The sequence below is a fragment of the Rhinolophus sinicus genome, linkage group LG11 (genome assembly GCF_036562045.2).
Source record: "Rhinolophus sinicus isolate RSC01 linkage group LG11, ASM3656204v1, whole genome shotgun sequence".
NCBI lineage: Eukaryota > Metazoa > Chordata > Mammalia > Chiroptera > Rhinolophidae > Rhinolophus > Rhinolophus sinicus.
This window is the reverse complement of record NC_133760.1, coordinates 54,669,064-54,691,398: the sequence shown is the minus strand read 5'-3', so window position 1 is coordinate 54,691,398 and position 22,335 is coordinate 54,669,064. Positions and strand designations below refer to the sequence as shown.

The 22,335-nt window shown below is 49.7% G+C and overlaps 2 protein-coding genes, 2 long non-coding RNA genes and 1 pseudogene across 18 annotated transcripts in view; 4 read left to right on the top strand and 1 right to left on the bottom strand.

Annotated features, from left to right (window-relative positions):
• The window catches only part of CUL1 (cullin 1), a 77,477-nt gene extending 66,970 nt beyond the window's left edge, over window positions 1-10,507 (top strand). For all 5 annotated transcript variants that reach the window (XM_074315217.1, XM_019739403.2, XM_019739402.2 and 2 more), the window contains exons 14-22: window positions 430-547; window positions 1,796-1,872; window positions 2,349-2,480; window positions 4,413-4,505; window positions 7,782-7,829; window positions 7,908-7,990; window positions 8,442-8,547; window positions 8,988-9,101; window positions 9,995-10,507. In XM_074315217.1, the coding sequence (XP_074171318.1) occupies window positions 430-547; window positions 1,796-1,872; window positions 2,349-2,480; window positions 4,413-4,505; window positions 7,782-7,829; window positions 7,908-7,990; window positions 8,442-8,547; window positions 8,988-9,101; window positions 9,995-10,075 (852 nt within the window). In that variant the 3' untranslated portion in view covers window positions 10,076-10,507. The remainder of the gene's footprint in view (window positions 1-429; window positions 548-1,795; window positions 1,873-2,348; window positions 2,481-4,412; window positions 4,506-7,781; window positions 7,830-7,907; window positions 7,991-8,441; window positions 8,548-8,987; window positions 9,102-9,994) is intronic.
• A 156-nt stretch (window positions 10,508-10,663) lies between these two features.
• Window positions 10,664-11,203, top strand: LOC109451263 (10 kDa heat shock protein, mitochondrial; annotated as a pseudogene).
• Window positions 11,204-12,754: 1,551 nt separating this feature from the next.
• Window positions 12,755-14,657, top strand: LOC141567562 (uncharacterized). 2 transcript variants are annotated; one of them, XR_012490321.1, is made up of 4 exons: window positions 12,755-13,013; window positions 13,989-14,104; window positions 14,248-14,407; window positions 14,526-14,657. It is a non-coding gene; the product is annotated as an uncharacterized LOC141567562 (long non-coding RNA). The 2 variants fall into 2 exon arrangements; XR_012490320.1 differs by having other exon boundaries at window positions 12,755-14,104.
• The window catches only part of EZH2 (enhancer of zeste 2 polycomb repressive complex 2 subunit), a 56,910-nt gene continuing 49,134 nt past the window's right edge, over window positions 14,560-22,335 (bottom strand). For all 7 annotated transcript variants that reach the window (XM_074315209.1, XM_074315211.1, XM_074315212.1 and 4 more), the window contains 10 exons: window positions 22,110-22,279; window positions 21,611-21,705; window positions 20,565-20,605; window positions 20,034-20,159; window positions 19,280-19,458; window positions 17,590-17,685; window positions 16,881-16,962; window positions 16,089-16,169; window positions 15,832-15,916; window positions 14,560-14,873 (listed from right to left, as the gene is read on the bottom strand). In XM_074315209.1, coding sequence (XP_074171310.1) covers window positions 14,813-14,873; window positions 15,832-15,916; window positions 16,089-16,169; window positions 16,881-16,962; window positions 17,590-17,685; window positions 19,280-19,458; window positions 20,034-20,159; window positions 20,565-20,605; window positions 21,611-21,705; window positions 22,110-22,279 — 1,016 coding nt within the window. In that variant the 3' untranslated portion in view covers window positions 14,560-14,812. The remainder of the gene's footprint in view (window positions 14,874-15,831; window positions 15,917-16,088; window positions 16,170-16,880; window positions 16,963-17,589; window positions 17,686-19,279; window positions 19,459-20,033; window positions 20,160-20,564; window positions 20,606-21,610; window positions 21,706-22,109; window positions 22,280-22,335) is intronic.
• LOC141567561 (uncharacterized) lies at window positions 14,807-17,583 on the top strand. Of its 4 annotated transcripts, none has more exons than XR_012490319.1 (4): window positions 14,807-14,916; window positions 15,331-15,938; window positions 16,592-16,981; window positions 17,094-17,583. It is a non-coding gene; the product is annotated as an uncharacterized LOC141567561 (long non-coding RNA). The 4 variants fall into 4 exon arrangements; XR_012490318.1 differs by having other exon boundaries at window positions 14,875-15,476; window positions 15,725-15,938; XR_012490316.1 differs by having other exon boundaries at window positions 14,875-15,938.

The window sequence follows — 22,335 nt, the reverse complement described above, 5'->3', positions numbered from 1 at the left end:
TTCCATCATGGAGGCCCAGCCTCGGGACCACATCTGAACTTGATTATCTCGCTGTGGCCCCACCTCCAGTCGTCATGTTAGGGGTCAGGGCCTCAACATAGGGGCTTGGGGGACACCGTCCAGTCCAGAGCAGTGGATAAGAACATAGACGCATTACGTCATTGTATCCTACCAGTGTCACAAATCCTTGCTCTTAGATGCTCAAGTGATAGTGGTTGTGCATCTGTTCAGTTTATAGCTCGCTTATTTCTGATGGTGTTTTAATTGTCATCAGTGTGTATTTATCCTGTGAGATTAGTTCCATGGTACGAGCTTAGTAGCAGCGTAACAGCAGTTCAGCATGTCATGTGCTGTGCTTTCTGTGAGATTCTGTTGTGAGCATTTACATTTCTGTGGACATTAATGGGCTACTGTCTGGGTTTGTTTCAGCAAGCCTGCGGCTTTGAGTACACCTCTAAGCTTCAGCGGATGTTTCAAGACATCGGCGTGAGCAAAGATTTGAATGAGCAGTTCAAAAAGCACCTGACGAATTCGGAACCCCTGGACTGTGAGTATCCACGGGTTTACAGTTCTGACACAAGTCCACGCCCTTTGTAGCAAATGAGAGAGATGACAGAATATTAAGTAAGGGTGCTGCATCCTGTATCAAAAATTCAAGGACGGGTGGCCGGTTAGCTCCGTTGGTTAGAGCGTGGTGCTAAGAACACCAAGGTTGCCTGTTCGATCCCCACATGGGCCACTGTGAGCTGTGCCCTCCTTTAAAAAAAAAAAAAATTCAAGGACAGACACACAGGAAGTTCCTCCCAACCACTGTGGATGCCTCATGACTCCGGTGTGATGTTAGGAGGTGACAGACGGGGAACAAGGGGTTGAGCAGGGCTGGTTGGGAGTTTGGGGTGCGGGGTGAGCTGGTGGCTTGCATCCCGGTCCTGAGCCCTGATTTCTTGCCAGGCATCTGCCAGCCCAGAACTCCATACAGTTTAATTTTTAATTGTTTTTTAACCTTAGTTTGGATCCATCCTAGAATTTGTTTTAATTATAAGAAACTGACTTGGCCACATGGAGAACGGAGTCAAACTAATAGAGACCACGTGGCTTCAGATTGGCCTTGGCGACTGGGGCCGTCCTGGGCCGGGACGCAGCTGCGGGAGGGCCAGCTGGGCTCCTGCTGTGAGGGCTGCGGCCGCCGTGGGACGGCAGATTCTGCTGGCGTCACCACAGGGGAATGTTCCCTCTAAAAGGAAAGGGGGGTTTTATTTTTCCCAAAGCAAAAGAACTGACACTTGGGACGGTGGACTTGTGGTCAGCTATTTATGTTGCTGAAATTGTCACGACGTATAGATTATTTATATGATGGTGTAGTCTGTGTGTCCGCAGTGACAGTGCTATACCAAACCCAAGGGAGTTGGTTGTTCCTAGTTGGGGTTCTCGTTTTCCGAGTTTGGGGCGCTAATACCATCTGCCTGGGACCAGGTGTGTCTTGAGTGGTGGACATTACTCGTGGCAGAAAACTAAAGCACACGAAGCAAAGCATGCACACAGTGTCATCATTCTGAGGTAGCAGTGAGACGAAAAGCTCACCCTTTGGAGGAAAAGAATTTCTGCCTCTCCCACCATTTACTAATTTTAATTGAATAAAAGAATTGAAATGAAATCCTTAGTTTTATATTGAAGCAGGGTTTTTATTGAACGTGTTTTCATAAGGAGTGATCCACGTGTATCTGAAACACTGGCAGTTTTCAGTTTGTAAGACTAACTAAGTGTGTTCCTTAATTTCCATGCCCTGCTCCCACAGTGGATTTCAGTATTCAGGTTCTGAGTTCCGGATCGTGGCCCTTCCAGCAGTCGTGCACATTTGCCTTGCCTTCGGAGGTAAGGATGGTTTGTCTTCTGTTCCATTCGTGCTGAGTAGAGATGAGGGCAGCTTTTAGCACCAATGCACATGGTGTCTGCAGAACCTCCTGCTGGCCGGCTGGTGCCTGGAAGCGGGGCAGGGCCAGGGCCGAGTCCTGTGCCGGGAGCAGGGCAGGGCTGAGTCCTGTGCAGGCTGGCTGGCTCCCTCTGGCCCCTCAGCAGCGTGTTCCTTTATTTACCCTTAGACAATAGAACCTAATTAGTGCTGGGACGAACACCACAATACTTCCCCATCTTGAAGTAGAAACCTTTTTGATTGTACCTTAAAGTGCTCGGTTCCACACGCTTTGTGAGAGTCATTTGTATTTTACTTTTATATTTTATATCATTACTGACTTGGTGCTGTAAACTCAGAACAGTGTGTTTTATGTAGAAATGCTGATTATACACCGTGGTAAGATACGTATTCCGTGTGATGCTGTCCTTTTGTCTAGTTGGAACGTAGCTATCAGCGATTCACAGCTTTTTACGCCAGCCGTCACAGTGGCAGAAAATTGACATGGTTATATCAGCTGTCTAAAGGAGAACTGGTGACAAACTGCTTCAAAAACAGATACACTTTGCAGGTAAGATCACCATTTTATTTTGGAATACTTTCTAAAATTCTAAATGAAGATAAGACAAATTACAGAACTCAGAATCCAGTGATTCATGCAACTCATTTCGAGTCACGCTTCTGGGAAAAGAGCATAGAGGCTAATAAGCAGCATGGGTTTTAGAGTCAGATGAGCAGAATTCTAACTCTTTCTGGCTAAGGGACCGGCTACTTAATGATGACGCTGAGCCTCGGTTTCTCTTCCGTAAAATGGAAGTGTTCGCGCTAAGTGTGGGGCACAGCTCCTGCCTGACACACGTGTCCCGGTGGTCGCTGAAAACGCTGGGGTTTTGTGTCTGTAATTATGACAGTTCCTTTCCTTTGACACAGGAGTTGTACGTTAGTGAAACCCTGCAGCCGCCTGGCAGCACTGAGTATCAGATAATAGCAACTTTCAGTTAAGGTCTTTCCCTCAAAGAGTCCAGGTGCTTTCTACAACTTGCACTTGTGTGAAGAGCGGGCTTCATTCACTCGGGGCTTTGTTTTATTCTCTGAGACGTTGTCGCTGGTGAGCTTATAACAACAATCATAAGTCAATTTTTAAGTGTTAAGAAGCTTCAGACTGCATTCTGCAGGCTTACCTTCTGCTCGTTAGTTCAATAATTCTACTTTGATAAAACAGTTAAAATGTATAATACCCAGGTCCAGAGGTCTTTATCAGTTTGCATGTAGGTTATAAAATTGAAATTTTGATTCATTTCCCAAATACACATAGAAGAACGTGTGAGTTCATCATCCTTTAGTCTCTCAAATTTCGGTGCCCTTTTCTGAGCAGGTGGACGCTCAGCAGGGGTGTGTTGGCCGTGTGAGGGTAGCCCAAAAGGGCGGGCCTATGTCATGGCAGAACCCTGCTTGTGCCCTGCCCTTGACCTTTTATTTAAGGTACAAACAAGGTCCTTTTCAGTGCGGTTGTTCTCTTGTTTTTTGGTTTTTCATTCTTTAAATAATTTTTATATCAACTTTGTTGAGGTAATTTACAGACAATGAAAGGCACCACCCCTTTTAAGTATATAGTTGGACTTACGGCAGATTGCACATATCAGTGGGACCACCACCAACTAGAACATTTCTTTGAGATTTGTTTTGATTTGGTCACTGCCATAGAGAGATAAGAAGGCCTGTGCGTCAGCTCGGCGAGGCCTCTGGAAGCCAGTTAGGGTCATGCCGCCTCCCACTGGCCGTTCTCCTGGCCGGCGTCCGAGTCTCCAGGAAAACCGTTGCCCGGCGGCAGTGATGCCTGCCCGCGGCATCTGCTTGGCCTCTCGTTGGCCGAGCTTTGCTGCTCATGGTTCTTTCCCTGTCGCTTGGATCATGGAGGAGGAGAAGGGTGAAGGGATCCCCTGGGAATGTGGGGGAGGCGCTTCCAGGCCCCCCCTGCACACTGCAGGGCTCAGAAGCAGTGTGTGCATCCTGGCGCCTGGTTCCCTGAATGATCCTTTACCCCGTTTCACACTTTACACAGCTACAGTAGTTAGGATAAAGAAATCAAATGTAATTCAATTTGCAGGTGGTTTTATGTCAGCAGTGCACCAAAAGATCATGTTTCTCAGCATTTATGCAAAAACAAACTTGAAGATTGATGCTTAACGTTTCTGTGTGCACCGGGTGGATGTGTGTGTCTGTACAGTGAGTGTGGATGCACAGCCACAGGGACACATTTTAGAAGAAAATTCAAAATCGTTTTAATGTTGGAAAAGGTGGCAAATGACCTCTTTCAGGAAAGTGTTGCATTGTAGTGGAATTGACACTTTGTATTCCTTTTTAAATTGATCTGCTTTATGTTTTGCATCTGTTCCGAAGGGTTCACTTTATAAATAAGTTCTTTAAACTTAGGCAGTGTAGTTGGGAGTTTTTTCCACGTGTGTAAATTTTGCTTCTGCTTCTTCTCCCCGGGGCTTCCAAGGCCTCCACGTTCCAGATGGCGATTCTGCTTCAGTACAACACAGAGGACGCCTACGCAGTACAGCAGCTGACGGACAGCACGCAGATCAAAATGGTACCTGAGCGTCTCCGCCTTGTGGATCGTAGGGAGGGAGGGTGGGGAGAGGGTTTGAAGTGGGTATTGCCTTATGGATATGGAGATGCTCTATTCCAGGATTTGAATATGTGGTTTTAAAAAGCTTAACTTTTAAACTCAGTGTTACACACACCTTTGCACGCACACACATAAGTACACTCACGTGCCTTTCGCATTCATTTAGCCCGTTCTGAACGCTCTTTCCAGAAAGCTTTTCTTACTAAGCTTAAAATCTTTGCTGAATTTCAGTGTTATCCTTCCTGTTAGTCATTTTATTGAGATGTATTTCACGTAATATAAAACTGTATCCAATTTAGACGTTTTTCACGAGGTGTCCAAGCACCAGCTCTGCCAGAAGCGTTGTCCACCTTTTGGCAACGGTGAATAATACTTATGTGAACATTCATATGCAGGTTTTTGTATGAATATGTTTTCAGTTCTCTCGGGAATATACCTGCATGGCGGTGGGGGGGGTCGCTGAGTTTTAAGAATTTGTACTTAACTTTTCGAGGAATTGGCAGCTGTTCCACCATGGCTACCCCCGTGCGTGTTCTCACCAGCAGCGCGTGAGGGCCCCACTTTCTCCAGTCCTCACCCATGTTTGGTCTTACCCGTTGTTTAATTACAGCCATCCTTGTGGTTATGATTGTATCTCATTGTGGTTTTGATTTGCATTTTCTTAACAGCTAATGATGCTGAGTAAAATCTTTTCCAGGGCCATTTGTATATCTTCTTTGGAAAAATGTTTGTTCAAATCCTTTGCCCATTTTTAAATTATTGTTGAATTGTAAGAATACTTTATAGATCCCATATAGTAGACTTTTGTCAGATGGAAGATTTATAAATATTTTCTACCGTTCTGTGGGTTGGCTTTTCGTTTTCTTTATCACAGTTTTAATTTTGATGAAGTCCACTTTATTTTTTCTTGTGTTGGCTTGTGCTTTTGGTATCGTGTCGAAGGAACCATTGCCTATTCCAAGGTCAGATACTGTTCTTTCCCTGTTGATTGGTTCAGGCAACCTTGTCAAAAATCATTTGGCCAAAAACAAACGTAGGGTTTATTGCTGAGTTCTCAGTTACTTTCCACGGATCCAAAGGTCTACCCTGATGCTGGTCCCCCACTGTTTTGGTCACTGTTGTTTTTTAGTGAGTTTTGAGACTCCAGTGTTGTTTTTCTTTCTCAAGATTGTGTTGGCTGTCCCTGGTCCCTGGCATTTCCATGTGAATTTCAGAATGAGCCTGTTCATTTCCACAAAAAAGGCAGTTGGAATTATGAAGGGGATTGCGTTGAATCTGTGGGTCGCTTTGGACGGTGTTATCATTCTTAACAATATTAAGTCTTCTAATCCGTGCACGTGGATGATTTTCCCTTTACTTCGGTTGTCTTTCATTTCGACTTTTTCACCGTTTTTCAGTATACTAATCTTGTACTTTGGTTAAATTTATTTCAAAGTCTTTTACTTGTATTATATTTGATGCTATTATTGGAATTGTTTGGTCATTGTTAGTGTATAGAGATACAGTTGATTATTGCATATTGATCTGGTTGTAATACTTGTTTTGTTTGGGGCTTTTTTTGTTTTTAATATGCAATCACGCCATTTGCAAATAGACAGTTTTCCTCCTCCCTTTTCATATCTGGATGTGCTTGTCTCCTCTTGCTGGTTGCTCTGGGGAGAACTCCCGGGACAGTGTTGCATAGAAGGGGCCTCCTTCCCTTCCTCCCGATCTTGGAGGAAAGTCTCACAAGTTTGCACTGTTGGGTGTGATGCCAGCTGCAAGTTTTTCTTAGATGCCCTTTATTAGATGTTAGAAGTTCCCTTCTATTCCTAGGTGTTTTTTTACTGGTTTTATCATGAGAATGTGTTGGATTTTGTTAAATGCCTTCCCAGCTCTGTTGAGATAATTATGTGCTTTTTGTCTGTTAATATGGTGTATTATGTTGAGTTGGTTTCTTACGTTAAACCACGCTTGCATTCTTGAAATAACCCCACTTGGTCATGGCATATAATACCTTTTATATGCTGCTGGGTTTGGTTTGCTGGAATTTTCTTGAGGATTTTTGGCATCTATATTCATAAGGGATATTGGTCTGTTTTCTTGTGATGTTTCTGTCTGGCTTTGGTGTCAGGGTAATACGGCCCTCATAGAACATGAGTTATATGCTTCAAGTGAGTCCAAAATATATCGTCCAATTCTACAGCAAAATGAATTTGCTCCTTGTACATTAGTCTTTTCTCCTTTCTCCTTCCTCATATCAGAAGGAGGAGGCTGAAATGAGGGGGCAGCTTGGGCTGTCCCAGACAATGGGGAGAGATCTGCAGGCCGCCGCCCACTTTGCAGACAGAGCACTGCTGCTGCAATCCTGCCGAGAGACTTGCGTGGCTTTCTAATCAAAACTCGACACCATCTGTCCGCTAGTTTTCAATAGCAGAGCTAACCCCGTGTGGGGACATGGCTGATCTCTCCTGCCCACGATCGACACTCATTGCTCTGTCAGGTTTGGTTCCTGGACTGGAGCCTCTGTCTCCTGTTCTAGACGCAGCCGGCAGGGTTCCGATCCTGCTTTGCACTTCCGGGCAGGTCACTAGGCTAGCGGCTTGTCACACTTTCACAGCTTTGACCCTGTGCACTCTGACATTGAAGACAGGGGCCCTTTCTGTCCCTGGTACGAGGCACTAGGTATGTGGGCATCCATGTGACTGCAGGTTGGGCTGGGTGCACTTCCATTTCGCGGGACATGAAGCTGTGAAGCTGAAGGAGCTGAGACATGCCGGCCACCCACTGTTCTCCGGGGAGGACGGTGGCGCCAGAGCCACACGACAGCGTAGAGTTCACCAAAGGCAGACAGGCAGGGTGGCCGCCACCGGCGCCGCTGTGCGGGTGAACAGAGCGTTCCTTGCTCCCCGTCCTCCCGCACCCCCTTTGCGGCCACCGGGGCCCAGGAGGGGCTGGCAGGCATTTAGGAGGTGAGCGGGTTCCTGCACGTTTCTGTCCGTCACTTGTGCCTGGTTTCTCACGTTGAACAGAATTGTCAGTGTTCCTATTGGGTGGTGATGGCCAAAAAGGGCTTGATTCCACTTTCAGAAGTAGGTGCTGGGGAAGTAATGAATTTAGGGAACCTTGGAAAGTGTCACTCTTTGTCCTCTGAGTACAGCCTTCCGTTGGGTGACCTTGTGGTGCGATTGCCTGCGTTTTTTGTTACAAAGAAAAATGCACTTTGTCTTTAAGTGACTGTTTTCTCTCTAATTGCAGGACATTTTGGCGCAAGTGCTACAGATTTTACTGAAGTCAAAGTTATTGGTATGTTTGTGCACTTTTCACGTTAAGCGAGAACAAAGCCTGTTCTGAGATCACGTAGTAACAGTCGTTTTCTTATAGGTCTTGGAAGACGAAAATGCAAATGTTGATGAGGTGGAATTGAAGCCAGATACCTTAATAAAGTTATATCTTGGTTATAAAAAGTAAGGAAAAATCTAAGCAGGTGGTCGGTCCTAGCCCGTAGACCTGTCCCTTGACCCCTGAACACATTCCCTGCCGTCACTGCAGACAGGGAGCTGACGAGCTCAGGGAGGGCTGGACGGGAGTTTGACGTAGCCCTTTGATTCTGTCTCACGATTCCAGGTGTTTTTCCATTTAACTTTTCGTTTTTGGTTTTTTCTTCATTTGGCAAACACGTCTCCTTAAATGGCTTACCAGAAAGTTTGGACCTTTATGTCCAAGTGTCTGGATTTTATTTCCCTTGACACAGTTCGGGGAGCAGAGGAAGGGGGCCCTGTGATGCAGGCCCTGCAGGGGAGCCCCTTGCTTGGTTCCGAGGGAGGGGACGGTCACTGCCTTCTCAGAGTGAGAACAGAAACCTTTGCTGCCTGTCTTCAAGGCAGTAGTCATTGGTTTTCTCCACTCTCTCGACAGTAAGAAATTAAGGGTTAACATCAATGTACCGATGAAAACCGAGCAGAAGCAGGAACAAGAAACCACACATAAAAATATTGAGGAAGACCGCAAACTACTGATTCAGGTGAGTCTGGGGCCACGGCATGTAGTGTGTGCCCCTCACATGCGGGCGGGTGGCCGCGGCCCTTCCAGGAGGAGGAAGGGCTCTGGGCGGAGTCGGTGACACAGGTGAAAGCAGCTCCCTGGTGCGGGGTCTGGTGAGGGAGGGGCCGGGCAGCGTCCCCGGCTTCGGAGGCTGGGCTTTTCTCATTTTTTAGTGCTTCGTACAGAGTTGGGTTACGTTACTAGAATTGCTCATAAGACCGTTTTAACGTTCGTTGTGTTAGTTGAACCACGGGGTAGAGAGAACTGGCGCCCTGCCCCTCACCCGCAGTGTATGTTACCTGCGGCGAAATCATAATCCTCGGCCTAAATATAGAACCTTCTGGCTACTTGTCCTTAGTTTCTAAGAATAAGTTGTTGCAAGTCTTTGAACACACTTGGTTCCCCATCTTGGTCCCATAGGCGGCTATCGTGAGAATTATGAAGATGAGGAAGGTTCTGAAACACCAGCAGCTCCTTGGAGAAGTTCTCACGCAGCTGTCGTCACGGTTCAAGCCTCGGGTCCCAGTAATTAAGGTACAAGAATGACGTTCCGTTTATCCTTTTACAAGAGAAAAGATGGTACGAAAAGTAGGTTGCTTACTGTTCTGCAAGGAAGGAGCTTGGCTTAGTCGTACGTAATAGATTCTCCAAAAGAAAATCGGCTTAGTGCTTAAACTCGTATTGCAATGTAGGCTGAGAAGTCTCCCGCCTGCTGGCCCGTCCTGTACGGCGCCCGCAGCTCCAGGCGGAGGGCTGGTGGCCGGCCTGGCAGCCCCGCCCGCCTGCCTCCCGTGGGGTCCCCAGGACACTACACTGCTCACAGCAGCAGTTGGCCTACCTCTGCATTCTCGAGAAACGCAGTTCCCACCCTCCTGGGTGCGCTGGGATGTTCTCAGCATCACATCAGAGAGAGCCGTCTCTTGTCACCTGTCACCGAGTGTCCGTCCTTACTACTGTGGAGACACTCCTGTCTGTGCAACCACAGCGACTGGTGGCAGCCATGTGACAGCTGCGGTTGTTTAAAGGAGAAACTAAGCAGCTCTTCCCCTTCCTGAACCCTGTGGTGGGCGGCACTTAGCTCCTGCGTCACAATCAGAGCCCCCAGGACTAGTTGTTAGCCTGCTGGTGACGTCCTCGGCTGGGGCTCAGAGTGGAAAGGGACGGGGTGTGTGCCCAGTGGCTTCTGCCACACCCGACCCAGCTGTGGGCGCTGGCTCTGAGGGGCTCCCTGCAGGGCGGCAAAACATTGGCAGCCTGGGAAGGAAAACTGCACGCCGAGGGGTGTATGACGTGTATGACGTGACCTTGCTCCCTCCCCACTGAGCTGCCAGGTAGGGGAGAATCCAGCCGACGGTCTGTCTCTCCTGATAATAAATCTGTTTTTCTTCCCTTTCACTGCCTTTTCTTTTTAAAAAAATAATGCCCAGAAATGCATTGACATTCTGATCGAGAAAGAATATTTGGAGCGAGTTGATGGGGAAAAGGACACCTACAGTTACTTGGCTTAACCCTTCTAGAAGGGTCTGACTGTGCGACCCACAGCAAAATAGTTCCTGGTGGAAAGGATGAAAACTCAAGCTCACAGCAGCCAGCCTGCCGCCACTTGGACCTCCCTTTTTAAACCTGAGACCAAGACTCCCACCACCGGTCTCACATGTACATCAGAACTGCTCAGGATGACACATGTCAAGTCTGTAAATATGGACACCGCCGCCATTTAACCTAATTTAAGGACAGAGGGGACTCGACCCTTCCATGCTGAGGGCTGCATGCTACTGCATTTAGACCAACACACGCCACGGGGTGAGCAGCTGCCGCCCAGGCAGCACCGACAACGCTGGCAGCACTTTGAGAGCGGACCCACGTGTAATCTGCTATAAAAACCCATTTGTATAGTGTGTTTCATTTTTTAATGTGTGAAAATAAAGAAACTTAAAGGATTTCTGTACAAGTTGCATTGGGTTTTGTTTTTAGTTTTACTAATTTCTATATGTAAATAAAAAATATAATGATTGTGCAGATTTATATCCCAGTGTCTTCCTGTAGTCGCAAAGGCTGCATTCTTCAGATTGGAAGCTTTTTCAAGACCTTGAAATGTTAAGCCCAAAAGTTCATGTGTCCAGAGGACCGGACTGCAGCTCTCCTTGCGGCCGCGGCGCGAGAGCAGAGTACGAACTGCTGCCGGAGTCGTGGCAGGACAGGCGGTTAGAAAGTTTCTCCCCCTCTTTGACCGAGTATTAGTTGAAAGGAGGGCTGCGGAAACTAACCGAGGGAGGCATTATGCTTCCAGAAAAGTCTCAAGGAAAAAAGTATTGCAAGCGACAGTAGTAGCTGTTGGATCCGAGTTTAAAGGAAAGGGCGGAGAGATTCAGTCAGTTAGCGTGAAAGTTGGAGGTAAAGTTCTTCTTCCAGAATACGGAGGCACCAAAGTAGTTCTAGATGACAAGGATTATTTCTTATTTAGAGATGGTGACATGCATGGAAAGTATGTGACTGAAATAAATCACTACTGACACGGCATCACATGAAGCTGCCCATTCCACTCAAGTTCTGAAATCTCATCATGTAAATAATTTCCATGTCTCTTTTGTAATAAACTAATATCCAAAGTAATGACAAAAAAAAGTTAAGCCCCACGTAACCCTCTTCCCAAACCTTCATGCTCACTTCCCTGACTCCGGTATCGTGAATGCCACCCGGGGTGCAGCACATGCTGATGCCATCGGCCACGCTATGGACTGACTGGGTCCATTCTCTGACAGCCTGACCTGGGAAGTAGTGCCCCTTCCCGCAGGTGGGAACCTGAGGACAGAGGAGGGACTGGTCACCGGGAGGTGGAGGATTGGCGTTGGAACAAGCGTGAGCAGCCAGCTGGGGGACGCGCGCCCTCCCTCTGCCGCCGAGTCCGCGGCCACAGAGCGGGTGTTGAGACGAGGTGTGCAGGGACTCGTCGCTCCTGCCTTCTGGTTGTAACCAGCTGTTCCAGTACAAGAAGCAACATTTGAGGTGAACTCAGCAGCTCTCCCCGGTGCAGCTCCCAGGACTCGCGCCAGGGGCACCGCTGTCCCTCCCGGCGACAGGCAGCCCAACGCTTTGCTCTGCAGGCACCGACTGGTGAGTTAGAGTGTCCTCGGCCATCTGTGCCCCGGGGAGGAGACCCACACACTCCTGCTCCCAGCTTTGGGGGGTCCGGCTCCACGAGCCCTACTCTGAGTCAGTTACAAGTGGAAGAAGGCGTAGCTGGAGGGATAAGTGAAAGTCCTGACGGTTTCTTGGAGCAATCTAGCACGTCACAGGTGAGTTTTTCAAGTTAAAGGTTGAATAGGTTGTAAAAAGCAATAGTAAGGATGGTTTCCACACTTCAACAATCATATACAAATTCCATGTATAAACCAGGCAGAAAGCAGGAGTGCTGCCCAGGGGACCCCAAAGGCCCCGGCACCCCATGAATGCCCCACTGGGAGGCGCCCAGCCTGCTTTTCCTCCCGGCACTTCCTACATCTGCCTCTGGGACAAAGACGCAGGGAGCCGCTTGCAGAACTTGGGGGAGATCTTTTCATGAGATTTGCTTGTGCCTCGATTCCTGCAGGATCAGGAGTGCCCTGGGGTGAGTCCCAGGACGTCCGAAACTGGGGTCACCCCACACCCTTGGGTTCGGCACACGTACTGCTGACGGGTGTGGGGGAAGCACTTTTCTGCCTTTATCCCCCAACCCATGTCCCAGCCTAACAAGGGTGATCAGCAGCCTCCAAATGTCAGCCCGAAGTCATGTTCCCTGACAGTCCAAGCAGCTGCGTTTCTCCTTAGAAGTGGAGACATTCCGCGAGGAATAGACTTTCCAACTCAACTTCTGAAGCTACTGAGGCAAAGGCGGGGGGTTCTGGAATGTCTCCACTTCTAAGGAGAAATGCAGGTGCACTTCCCTCTGGGAAGTCCGAGCTGAGGAGGGGCAGTGATTGCAGCCATGTCCCGGGCTAAGTCTCATGTCACTGGGGCCCACGGCCTGAGGAAACCACCACCTCTCACCTGGGTGGAGACCAGGCCGGGCGTAGGGCCGCACTCGTCTGGGGGTAAGAGGTTCCCGGGGGTGGACCTGGCCTGCTGGCCTGTCACTTGGCAGCCTTTCTGAGGCCTGCGTGACCCCTGAGGCAAGGAGAGTAGAAACAGGACTGGGAGCCTCCTGGAATTGGAAGGATTTTTCCTGACTGAGCATTTAAGATGGCTTGCCTCCTCGGGGAACAATGGTATCTACTTTTCTCTTGGAAAAAATGTAAGGTTTTACCACACCCCGGTGAAAACTCCAACATGCCTGAGTTGCAGCCCCCGTCTGGCTACTTCTTTTTCAGGAATCCCAGGGACTTGGCTCTTGGAGTGACTTGACTTCACATCCCTGAATCTCGTCTTCCCAGTTCATGCCCCTGGCCACGCAGCGACTCCATCATGAAGGTGAGTGTGGGTTTTCTTTAAACCACTTTGAGGAGATGTGTTTCACCCCCGAGGACCCCACGCCCCCTCACTGCGGTCGCTTACGACAGGGCTGTTACTTCAGCTCATTACAGTAGGAGCCCAGCGCTCAGACAGCAGCTCACGGTTGGACCCTTGGTCTGACCTGTCTACAGGTGTACTTGTTAGGTGGCTTGGCAGATGGGGCAGTTGCCCACCTGGGCACATGGTGGCTAGAAGGTGAGTGGACCAGACAATATTGAAAAGTAAAGCAGCATTTTCTGGGTAGATGATTAGAATTGGTTTTTTAAAATAAATGATAGAATATTGACAAGAATTTGGGAAACAGAAGGTTACCTGACGGCGCCCTCACATTTGCCTGCAGGTCGGGGGTGAGATGCTACCTAGACCTGGAGGTCAGGGCTGCTGGAGCCGTGGGTGGTTTCCGGGGTTCATGACCATCCGGAGACAAGGCGTAGCGACCACAGAAGTGGACCAGCTGGGAACCTTCTGTCCAGCTGCCTTCCTCCTGGGAGAGTGTCATGTTCCTAAACCACTTGGAAACTATTTGAAACGGCCATATCCTGATACACTTGTCACTCTCCACTTATAATTTTCTCTGGTGGGGATTGAAACACGAGGCTTAAGCAAACACACAGTCGTTACCTCACAGGAGGGAAGGGGACAAGCATACTGGTGTTCAACTTAGCTGTTGTCCAAATTTTGTCTTAATTGGGTATTTTTAGAGCTTGTGTCAAACCCTCCAGTATAAAAGAAAATCTGACACTAACCAGCTCTGATTTAAAGGTGCCCTTTGTCACATGGGTGCCTGTCAAGTGTTTCTGGTCAGAGAATCTTGGTGTCACAGTAAGTAGAGCCCTGGAGGCACATTTCTGGTCAGGGCACAGAACGCTTGCGGTGCACGCTCACCGTCAGCAATTTTCTCTTCCTGCTGCGTTTGGACCTGTGGGTGTTAAGTGAGCAGAAGCTCCCTGGACTCAAGGCCCTACCTCCCAGCTGTTTGTCCCTGGAGACGGGTTGGAGCTGTGAAAAGCCAAGCTGTGGCTGGAATGAGCGCCACGTCACTGACCACTGTAAGTAACCACGGGTGTCCTGGCTCGGCCCACGTATGCTCGTGAAATGGGCTCCATTTGTGCTGAGCCAAGTGGATTGTGGCTGCCTGACTCCTTCCCACCTTCCACGGGGAAGGACTCTGTTTGCACTGTTGTTTCTGAAGGGCTGTATCCAGACGAAAGGAATTTATAGCAAGACAGGCTAAGTGCCCGGGGCCGACCTGTCACGTTACAGATGAGAATGAGGCTGAGGTGAACGCTCCGGCCCCCGCTGACGAGGACACACCCCACCCTGCCCCTCAGTAATCGCAACAGCAATGACATGTGAGTGTTATTTAATAATTTGATCATGTATTTATACTAAGGATGTTATAATTAGGCAAATTAATAGGCAGCATATTTCGTTAAGTCCAATTTAAATGTGAGTTTGCTTTCCCATTAGACGCTGCCGAAACTCCAGGACAGATGACGCAACAACAAGTTCAAGTATTCTTTATTCAAAGTTGAAAACTGTACCACACGGCATTATTGCAAAAATTCACTGGTACAAAAACACTTTGCAGCTGGTGAGAAGGCAATAAAAAGTTGATTTTTAAACTCATTACTATAAATTATTCTTACAGTACTTTGCAAATTCAGAATTTCAAACCGCATTTTCTTTCTCTCAATTGCCCACAGTACTGAGGTTCCTGAAGCTAAGGCAGCTGCGAGGAGGGGAGGTAGCAGACGTCAAGGGATCTCCATCTCTCTCTCGATGCCCACGTACTTCAGGGCGTCGGCCTGGCTGTACCTGAAAAGGCAGGAAGGACACGTGACTGCAAGCCTCCCACGAGGTGAGACCACCACCACCACGCCACCTTAGACGGTGCATTAAAATGTCCCCAAGAAAGGCACATACCCTCCACAGTCCAGTGGAGCCGTGGCTGAGCTCTGACCTGGACAGACCTGCTGTGCCACAGCTTATGCCCCTCAACTGCCCAGGAGGCAGGTCCGAGCCTGGACTGCTGGGCTCTTGACCCCACTCAGATGGGGGGGCCACTCGGGGAGAGTAGCCACAATGACCTGCGCAAAGCAGCTGCTCGGGCCCTGTCACTGGGCTTAGGGCCCACCTTCAACAGCCGGCCCTGTGCCCCTGAAAGTGGCGACACATGCACCTAGTTTATAACTCGACCCTAACTCGACCTGTGAAAACAGCTTCTGACTGATTGCATTTAAAGCAACAATAACCCGTGAGTTTCTCCCCCCAGCCTGACAGTGTAAACTGCCAACCTGATGCCTGACCTGTAACCACCACCAGGGGCCCGTGTCCTCAGCAGCTGGAGGCTGGCGCGGGGACTTTACAGAAAGGACCCAGAGAAAGCAGGCAGGCTGCTGAGCACAGCGCCGGAAGTCTGTAAGCTCTAAACCATGATGTATGTAGGAAGCCTCTAGCACTTCACAAGGATGAAGTAAACACAGAATATCCTCAAACAACAGTGTACTGCGGACAGACTGTGTAACATGATCACATTTCCTGCAGGACCCAGAGGGCACAGCCATGCACGTGTCAAAGGCCCAGGGGGCACAGCAGCAGGGTAACATACGGGGCGTCCTCCTTTCTTTTTATTATATATTTAAAGTAAGCATTTAACTCCTCACCAGTGTGCACAGAAAGAAGGACAAGTCTCCCGTAAACAGCAGAAGCCCGGCCCCAGCTCCAAGGCGCGGCAGCCAAAGCCCTCACACAGCAGAAAGGTCCTGCTACCCACCTGTAATCAAAAAACAGCTCTTCCCCGGTCTGGATGGCTCTCTTCGCAAAGATCCCTATCCTGTGGTCGCCGTTGACCATCATAACTGGAAAGACACGCACGCCAGGGTCAGTGGGGCTGTGAGTCAGGCAGGGGCGGGGAAGGCTCACATGACAGATGTGTCCTAGTGTTCAGGTCGCTGTCACTGCACTGAAGTGGGGGGGGGAGGTCCCCGCAGTCAGACAGCGCATGGGAATGCTGACTGCAGAAGCACCTACCTTTTGCATAGCAGTTTGGATTGACGGAATGATTTGCAAAACGAATTTTGTTACCCTTGCGGGTTGCGTCCACCACAAAATCTAAAAAGAAAATAAGCACAATGCAGTGAACAATTTCAGTTACAGATCAACAAACAATGTTATGTATGATTCTGCGGACACAGCTGGTTATATAGTTCTTTGGGGTTTGCCTTCAAAAGTAATTCATTCAGCCCACTTCATTCAGTATGAAATGACATCTGGAAGAAAACGCTGTTGAAGTTAACTGCTGCTAAATATGTACTACTGAGCAACACACTGCAAAAAGTAGAACCTGACTAAATTTCAAAATTATAATTTTCATTACACTGCTTATAGAACATGTTCATTGAAAAAAAACCTACCCTCCTTGTTTCAACAGTTACTGTCTGAGGTACTATTTTCATGACTCCAGTGCATGGACTGCAGCCTCTGTTCTCTGCCAAAAACATCATCTGCAAAAGCAGCTTCCTTTATTCCCACAGTCCTTTGAGACCAGGGACGTTTTGGAGATCTTTCCCGGGGGAGGCACCACTTGGCAGACGTGTGCCAAGTCCTTGGGAACACGACAGGAGGGCAGCAGCAGACCGGAAGAGTCTGGCCCCAGCGCAGATGGCTCGGCACTCCAGGGGCCATGTAGCCCACGCCACCACTGAGGGAGTCCTCCCAGCAAACGGCCCAGGTAACAAATACGCCAGGTAACGAGTTCAGAATGTGAAGGAAGAGGCTACCAGATGCCAGCCGGGAACGAAATGCCCTCTAAGTCGAACATACCATTATTCAAGTTGAAGAGAAAGCTGCACATGTATTTATCATACACTTTCCCTCTTCTGTCTGCTTCGTCTTGAGAAATGATCTAAGGAGAGAGACACAGGGTAAGACGGTGTTGGATTAGGTGAGCAAACCTGGGAGAACACAGCTCATCAGAGAGCGGCTTCCTGAGGCTGCTCAGCGCTCTCACTGACCATCTCTCTCTCTTGTCTTCAGTCCACAGGCTGCTGTCAGAAAACAACGGTATTTTAAGGAGTTCAACTCTGAAGTACATCCACGCTCCAAGTAACTATGGTTGGAAAAAGTGACCAACAAAAGTCTTTTTACTGAAAGAAAACTACAAACTGGGTGGGTTGACTATAAATGGAAGCTAGCTAGCCCTCTATGGCTTCTCCCTACTCTACCACTAAAAAGGCTCATGATAAATGCCACTGTCGTTTCTAGGTCCTTATCAGGCTGTAGACTGAGGACAGACTCCTACATCGTAAGCTCTTGTTCTTCCCTTTGCCCCGATGATAAAAGCTCAGTGTAACCAGCTACCAAGCAAACCCAAACCCCCAAGGAGTCCAGGCTGAAAAGGCATTTTGTATTAACGCATGTCTCATGGGCCCCAATAGTCCCAAACAGTCACTACATCCAGCACCACACGGCCCCCGGTGGTCAGTGTCCATGAATCTACTGCCTGGAACTGGATCGCTCGTGCCTTCCGTACCTCACCACAGTATTCCGAGATGAACTCATTTTTCTGTACAGGATCTTTGATGAAAATCCCCCAGCCAGCCACATCGGACGGCGCCAGCAGTAAATGCTAGAGAACAAAGCACAGTCATAAAATCAGGAGGAGAGCGAAGCTGGACTGCTGACAGACGGACAGCCAGACGGAGGGGTGAGTTACCAAGTCCTGAGCCCGTCCTAAGGCAGCAATCTGACCAGAGTCACTAGGAAACCGGCGGGTACCCGACTTGGGTCACCTTCCCTCGTATTGCCCAAGGGGCTGGCCGACGAACTGCCACAACAATGCTTTGGTTTTTTAATAAATCAGGTACAGAGAGAGCATAAACTCTATCACAGGCTGCGGTGGTGCTGGGCGCTCGCTGCACCCAGGCTCGGCCCCACCATTTCTTCGGGCCTTGAATGAAATCACCCCCCCTCGCCATCTCCCCAAAGTGGACCAGCTAGTCCATCTTCACTCAGCTCCAGCCCCGCAGGACATGTTCTGGCTCCTCACTAGCTGGCATCCCTCCCTCCCCCGGGAGTTTTCTCATGGCCATGTCTGTTCACGAGAAACTACCACGACAGGTGTGACCCTCCCGTCAGGCCAGCATCCTGTCCTGGCAGATGAGTCCCGCTGTCCGTTTAGTCAGTGGATCTGGGAACGAGTCCCCAACTTGTCACTGTTCGTCCCAAACTGCCTTGTGGCTTTTCTTTGGAAAGGCTCCCTGGCCAACCCAGGTTCCCAGTCTATTCCTGTTCTAATCCAGGGAAATTTCCCACCTCCCTGCAGGATCAGAAACTACATTAGCTAAGGAACACTAAGCAAAGGAACCCCAGGTGGTACGCAGGCTCTCAGAGCTACAAGACAGCGACGTGAAGGGCACTGCCCACTTCCTGAGCAGACTGCGGGACGGAGACACGGTGAGGTGACTGGCGCTGCACAGGAGCAGCATGGGAAGCGACTGGCGTCACCATGACCTGAGAACCTAAGTGGACACGAGCTGTAAACATCCCCGCCGAAATGTAAGGCGCTGCCAGAAACAACGCCTGGCTACCGGCAGCAGTGTGATCTCGGTCACGTTAGCGAGGACACTTGGATGGCGGCCTGAGACGCGGAGGGTGACAACAGGGGCCTGGACCCCGTTCTCACGTGCTGTAACTTTGGGGTTAACGACTGTCCCCTCATGGCCTCATGAGGACTAAGTTACTACACAAGGCACTTGACCCAGTGCTTTGCCGACTAAAAAATCACCTGGTTGCAACTCCCAGGCTTCAGTTATGTAATTTCTGTTGTTTTCAAGGATGTTAAAGAAACGAAGTCTGCAAAACCTGCCGTGGGAAATGCCATCCTTCACGCTCACAGCGAGGCATACTGGATCCTGTGTGGTAAGAATGGGTCTCTCTATGCTGGCAGGAACACCATTTAAATGACCGGTTCTACTAACTAAATATTAAACAACTAGAAAATCAGCTGTTAGATCAAATCTGAAACCATTAGCAACTGCTGCTCAGCATTCACTGGTCCCTCTCACACCACAGTGAGGGGTGCTACAGGAAACGGAAGCAGTCGCCCAGCCCCAAGAGAAACCCGCTGTACCATTCAATCGCTTTGACTTTTCTGCCCCCTAAATGGCCTAAGGTGCCCTGGCTGACCCTCTTCGAGAACTGAGCCGGGAGGGGTGACGCACCTTTTTGGAGCCCCGCTGAATACTGCAGTTCTTGCAGGACACGTTCTTACTGTCCCAGTGGTCGGCAGCCCCACAGGTGAGGCAGAGGTCGGGGTCGCACTCTCGGACGGCCAGGTAGCACGGACACTGCTTGGTGTTGCACTGCGCTTTGCAGCGGCATCCGGGAAAGCGGTTTTGACCTTCAGAGAAAGGTTCTTTATCATCCTCACTGTGAAAAGCTTGCATCACGGTGCCTGCCTGGCAAGTCCAGTGCTAAACAAGCCCCTGGTGAGGTCGCGTGAGCCTCCCAGCAACCTCCAGCCCAGCCCGCAGGTGAGGAAAAGACGTGGCACTGCGGTGTATCAGCTGCCTGTGCATTTTCATTACAATTACAGTCACTGCCCTCAGGCTACAGTCCCTTTATTCCAAAGATTAAACCTGCCTGAGATTTCTGGTGCCCCAAAAGTATCTGGGTAGCTATTTCTAGATTCCCCTAGATTCTGTGCCCACTGGACTGTAATTTAAACCATCAGGAAAAGCTCCTTGAATCCAACGTTACCTAACCTGCCGCATCACACACTTTAGCTGGGAGACAGGCTGGGCAGTAGCACAGGGCCGGTTCTGGGGCTCCACCAATCCCGTGGGATCAGTGGGTATCGAGGGGAAACTGAGCACGAGCTGCCACGTCCTGGTTTTCATTTCAATCACCACTGTGACTGCAGACCAAAAGCCTAATCCAGTCTCATGCAGTTTCATCAAAGCAACATATACTTACACTCTGAACTACATTGACAAAACTTTTCACAAAAATTTTGTGCTATCACACAAGGGCACGAACTGTCACAAGGCTGGCGTGGATGGTCACAGGGCTGGTAGTTGTAAACGTGGTTCGAGGAGCCGTCTGCATCAAGATAACAGTGTGCAGGTCAGTCCCGAGGCAGAGAGGGTGGCCACATCGCAAACACATTAGTCCCCACTCCCTTGGCGCTCGGGCTTCCTGGCTGCACGTGCAACTGACACGTGTTCCTGTCTCCCATCCCCCGACACGAGTGCCCGAGGCGGAGCACGGTCACATCTGTCCCGTCCCCCGAGGACTGCTCCTTTAACCCGCTGGCTGCTCGCCCCCTCCAGTCAGCCTTCCCCGCACCAGAAACCTGACTGGCCATGTAGAGCACAGCCTCCATGTAAGTGGCTGACATGGCTTTCATGGACAGAAGTCAACTGTATCAATATCCTAAACTCTCTGAAACGAACGACAAGGAGACATTTTTAAGTTAATGATGAAGTTGAATGGGAAGATGCTAACCTTTTTTCAGCTGTATCTTTCTGCAGTGTGCAGCCCACAACCTGCAAAACACAAATAAAACCCAGTGTTCCCAGGAAGCTAGGGACTGCAGTAAGACCACAGACCCCACCACAGCAACTCGAAGGCATCCGTCTGTGCCATGAGGAGAGCAGTGTCTTAAATCCAAGTGAGCGGGCCCGGCCCGGCCTACGCCTGCTGTCCGCTGGGGGCCGAGGCCGGCCCTTGCAGCATCCCCGCGGCTGGGGTGGCCTCCATGCAGCCGGGTCATCCTGGAAGGCACAATACTGAGGCGTCACGTTGTCTAACTGCAGGCGTCCCTAATCCAGCTGAGCTACTGCGTGGTCAGAAATAATTCAACCAAGATATTCACAAGTATCTACTACAGCCTAAATTCTGTGGGGAAAACGTCTAGGGTCTTTCAGTTTTAAATTAAGTGGACCCTCCATTGAGGAAAGAAATAGAACGTGAGCGTGTACACCAAGGTTTGAAGCATCATCTAAACGCTCTTCCCAACACCTTAGGGAGTCAGCTCCTCTCTAAGAACACGGGGGGCTTGCAGCCTGGCCCCCGCCTGCTGGCCCCGTGCTGACAGAGCCGTCAGTCTGCATGGTCACTGCACCTCCCAGCCACCACCGGCCCCAGAACGGCCACACCCACACAGCCTTACATACGCTGAGGGTATCAGAATGCAAGGCCGCACACCTAGAAGCTTCCAGCTCGGCGCTCACATCAGCATGCCAAGCTTCACGCTCAGGAAAACACCTGAGGATGCAGGCTGAAGTAACTATTACGCAGCCTTTGCTACAGAAGCAACTTAAGTTCTTCTTTACCAAACAGCAGAGTAACCATGATTTTCAGAACTCTTAACACCCGATCCCCTGGAGGCTGCTGTATTCTCGCGGAAGACGACCAGCACTGTCCTTGGAAACAAGACTCCACAGGGACATTTGTGAGGCCAGTTAAGTTTCTCAGCTAACAAAGTGGAGCCCAAGCACTGCCTGTGGCGCCCCTTCCTGGTGGCGCGGAACGGCTGCCGGCCGACTTACCGGTGTTTCCTTTTCTTCTTCCGTGGGGGCGTATCGACATCCTCGGCAGGGACCGGAGCGATGATGCTGGACTCTTTGACCCGGAATTCGTACACCTGGCAAGAGGCCATGAGGCCATCGAGTGAGGCAAACTAGTCTCACGCTGATTCACACCAGAACCGCTGTCTCTTCTGTGTCGCCGCTAAGGAGCTGGGCACACAGGCGAGAAGACGGACACTATCCTGACCCCCTCCCGGGGACAGCCGCTGTGATTACGTTCTGATCAAGGGTCTTGAGGCTGAATTTAAATTCTTACTGGCTTTTTAAATCCGCTGCCACCTAACCTGAAATAGCTCAAGCTGGAGGAATAATTTTCTTTCAGTTGCCTCGAGTGAAAAAAAAGAAATGGACTCCTTTTCTGGAGATGAACAGAAGCTTCCTGAACGAGACTCTGTCACGTTTGGACAGTGACCAGGTGTTTCCCTCTTCATCAGTGCGTGCGCTTCCCAGATGTACTCACCTGTCTGCATGTCTTGGTCCCAATCAACCTGGCAATGGCACAGAAGTTGTCATAGTAGGTGCCGATGAGGACACGGAACATGGAGGCCTCGGCCCCGCTCCACTCCACATTCTCGGGGGGCTCACTGTTGGGCTTCATCTTTATTGGTGTTTGACACCGAGAATTCGCTTCTGTAAAAGCAGAGTGAAGCCTGGTCAGGAAGGGACAACTGGAGAAGGGTGTATTA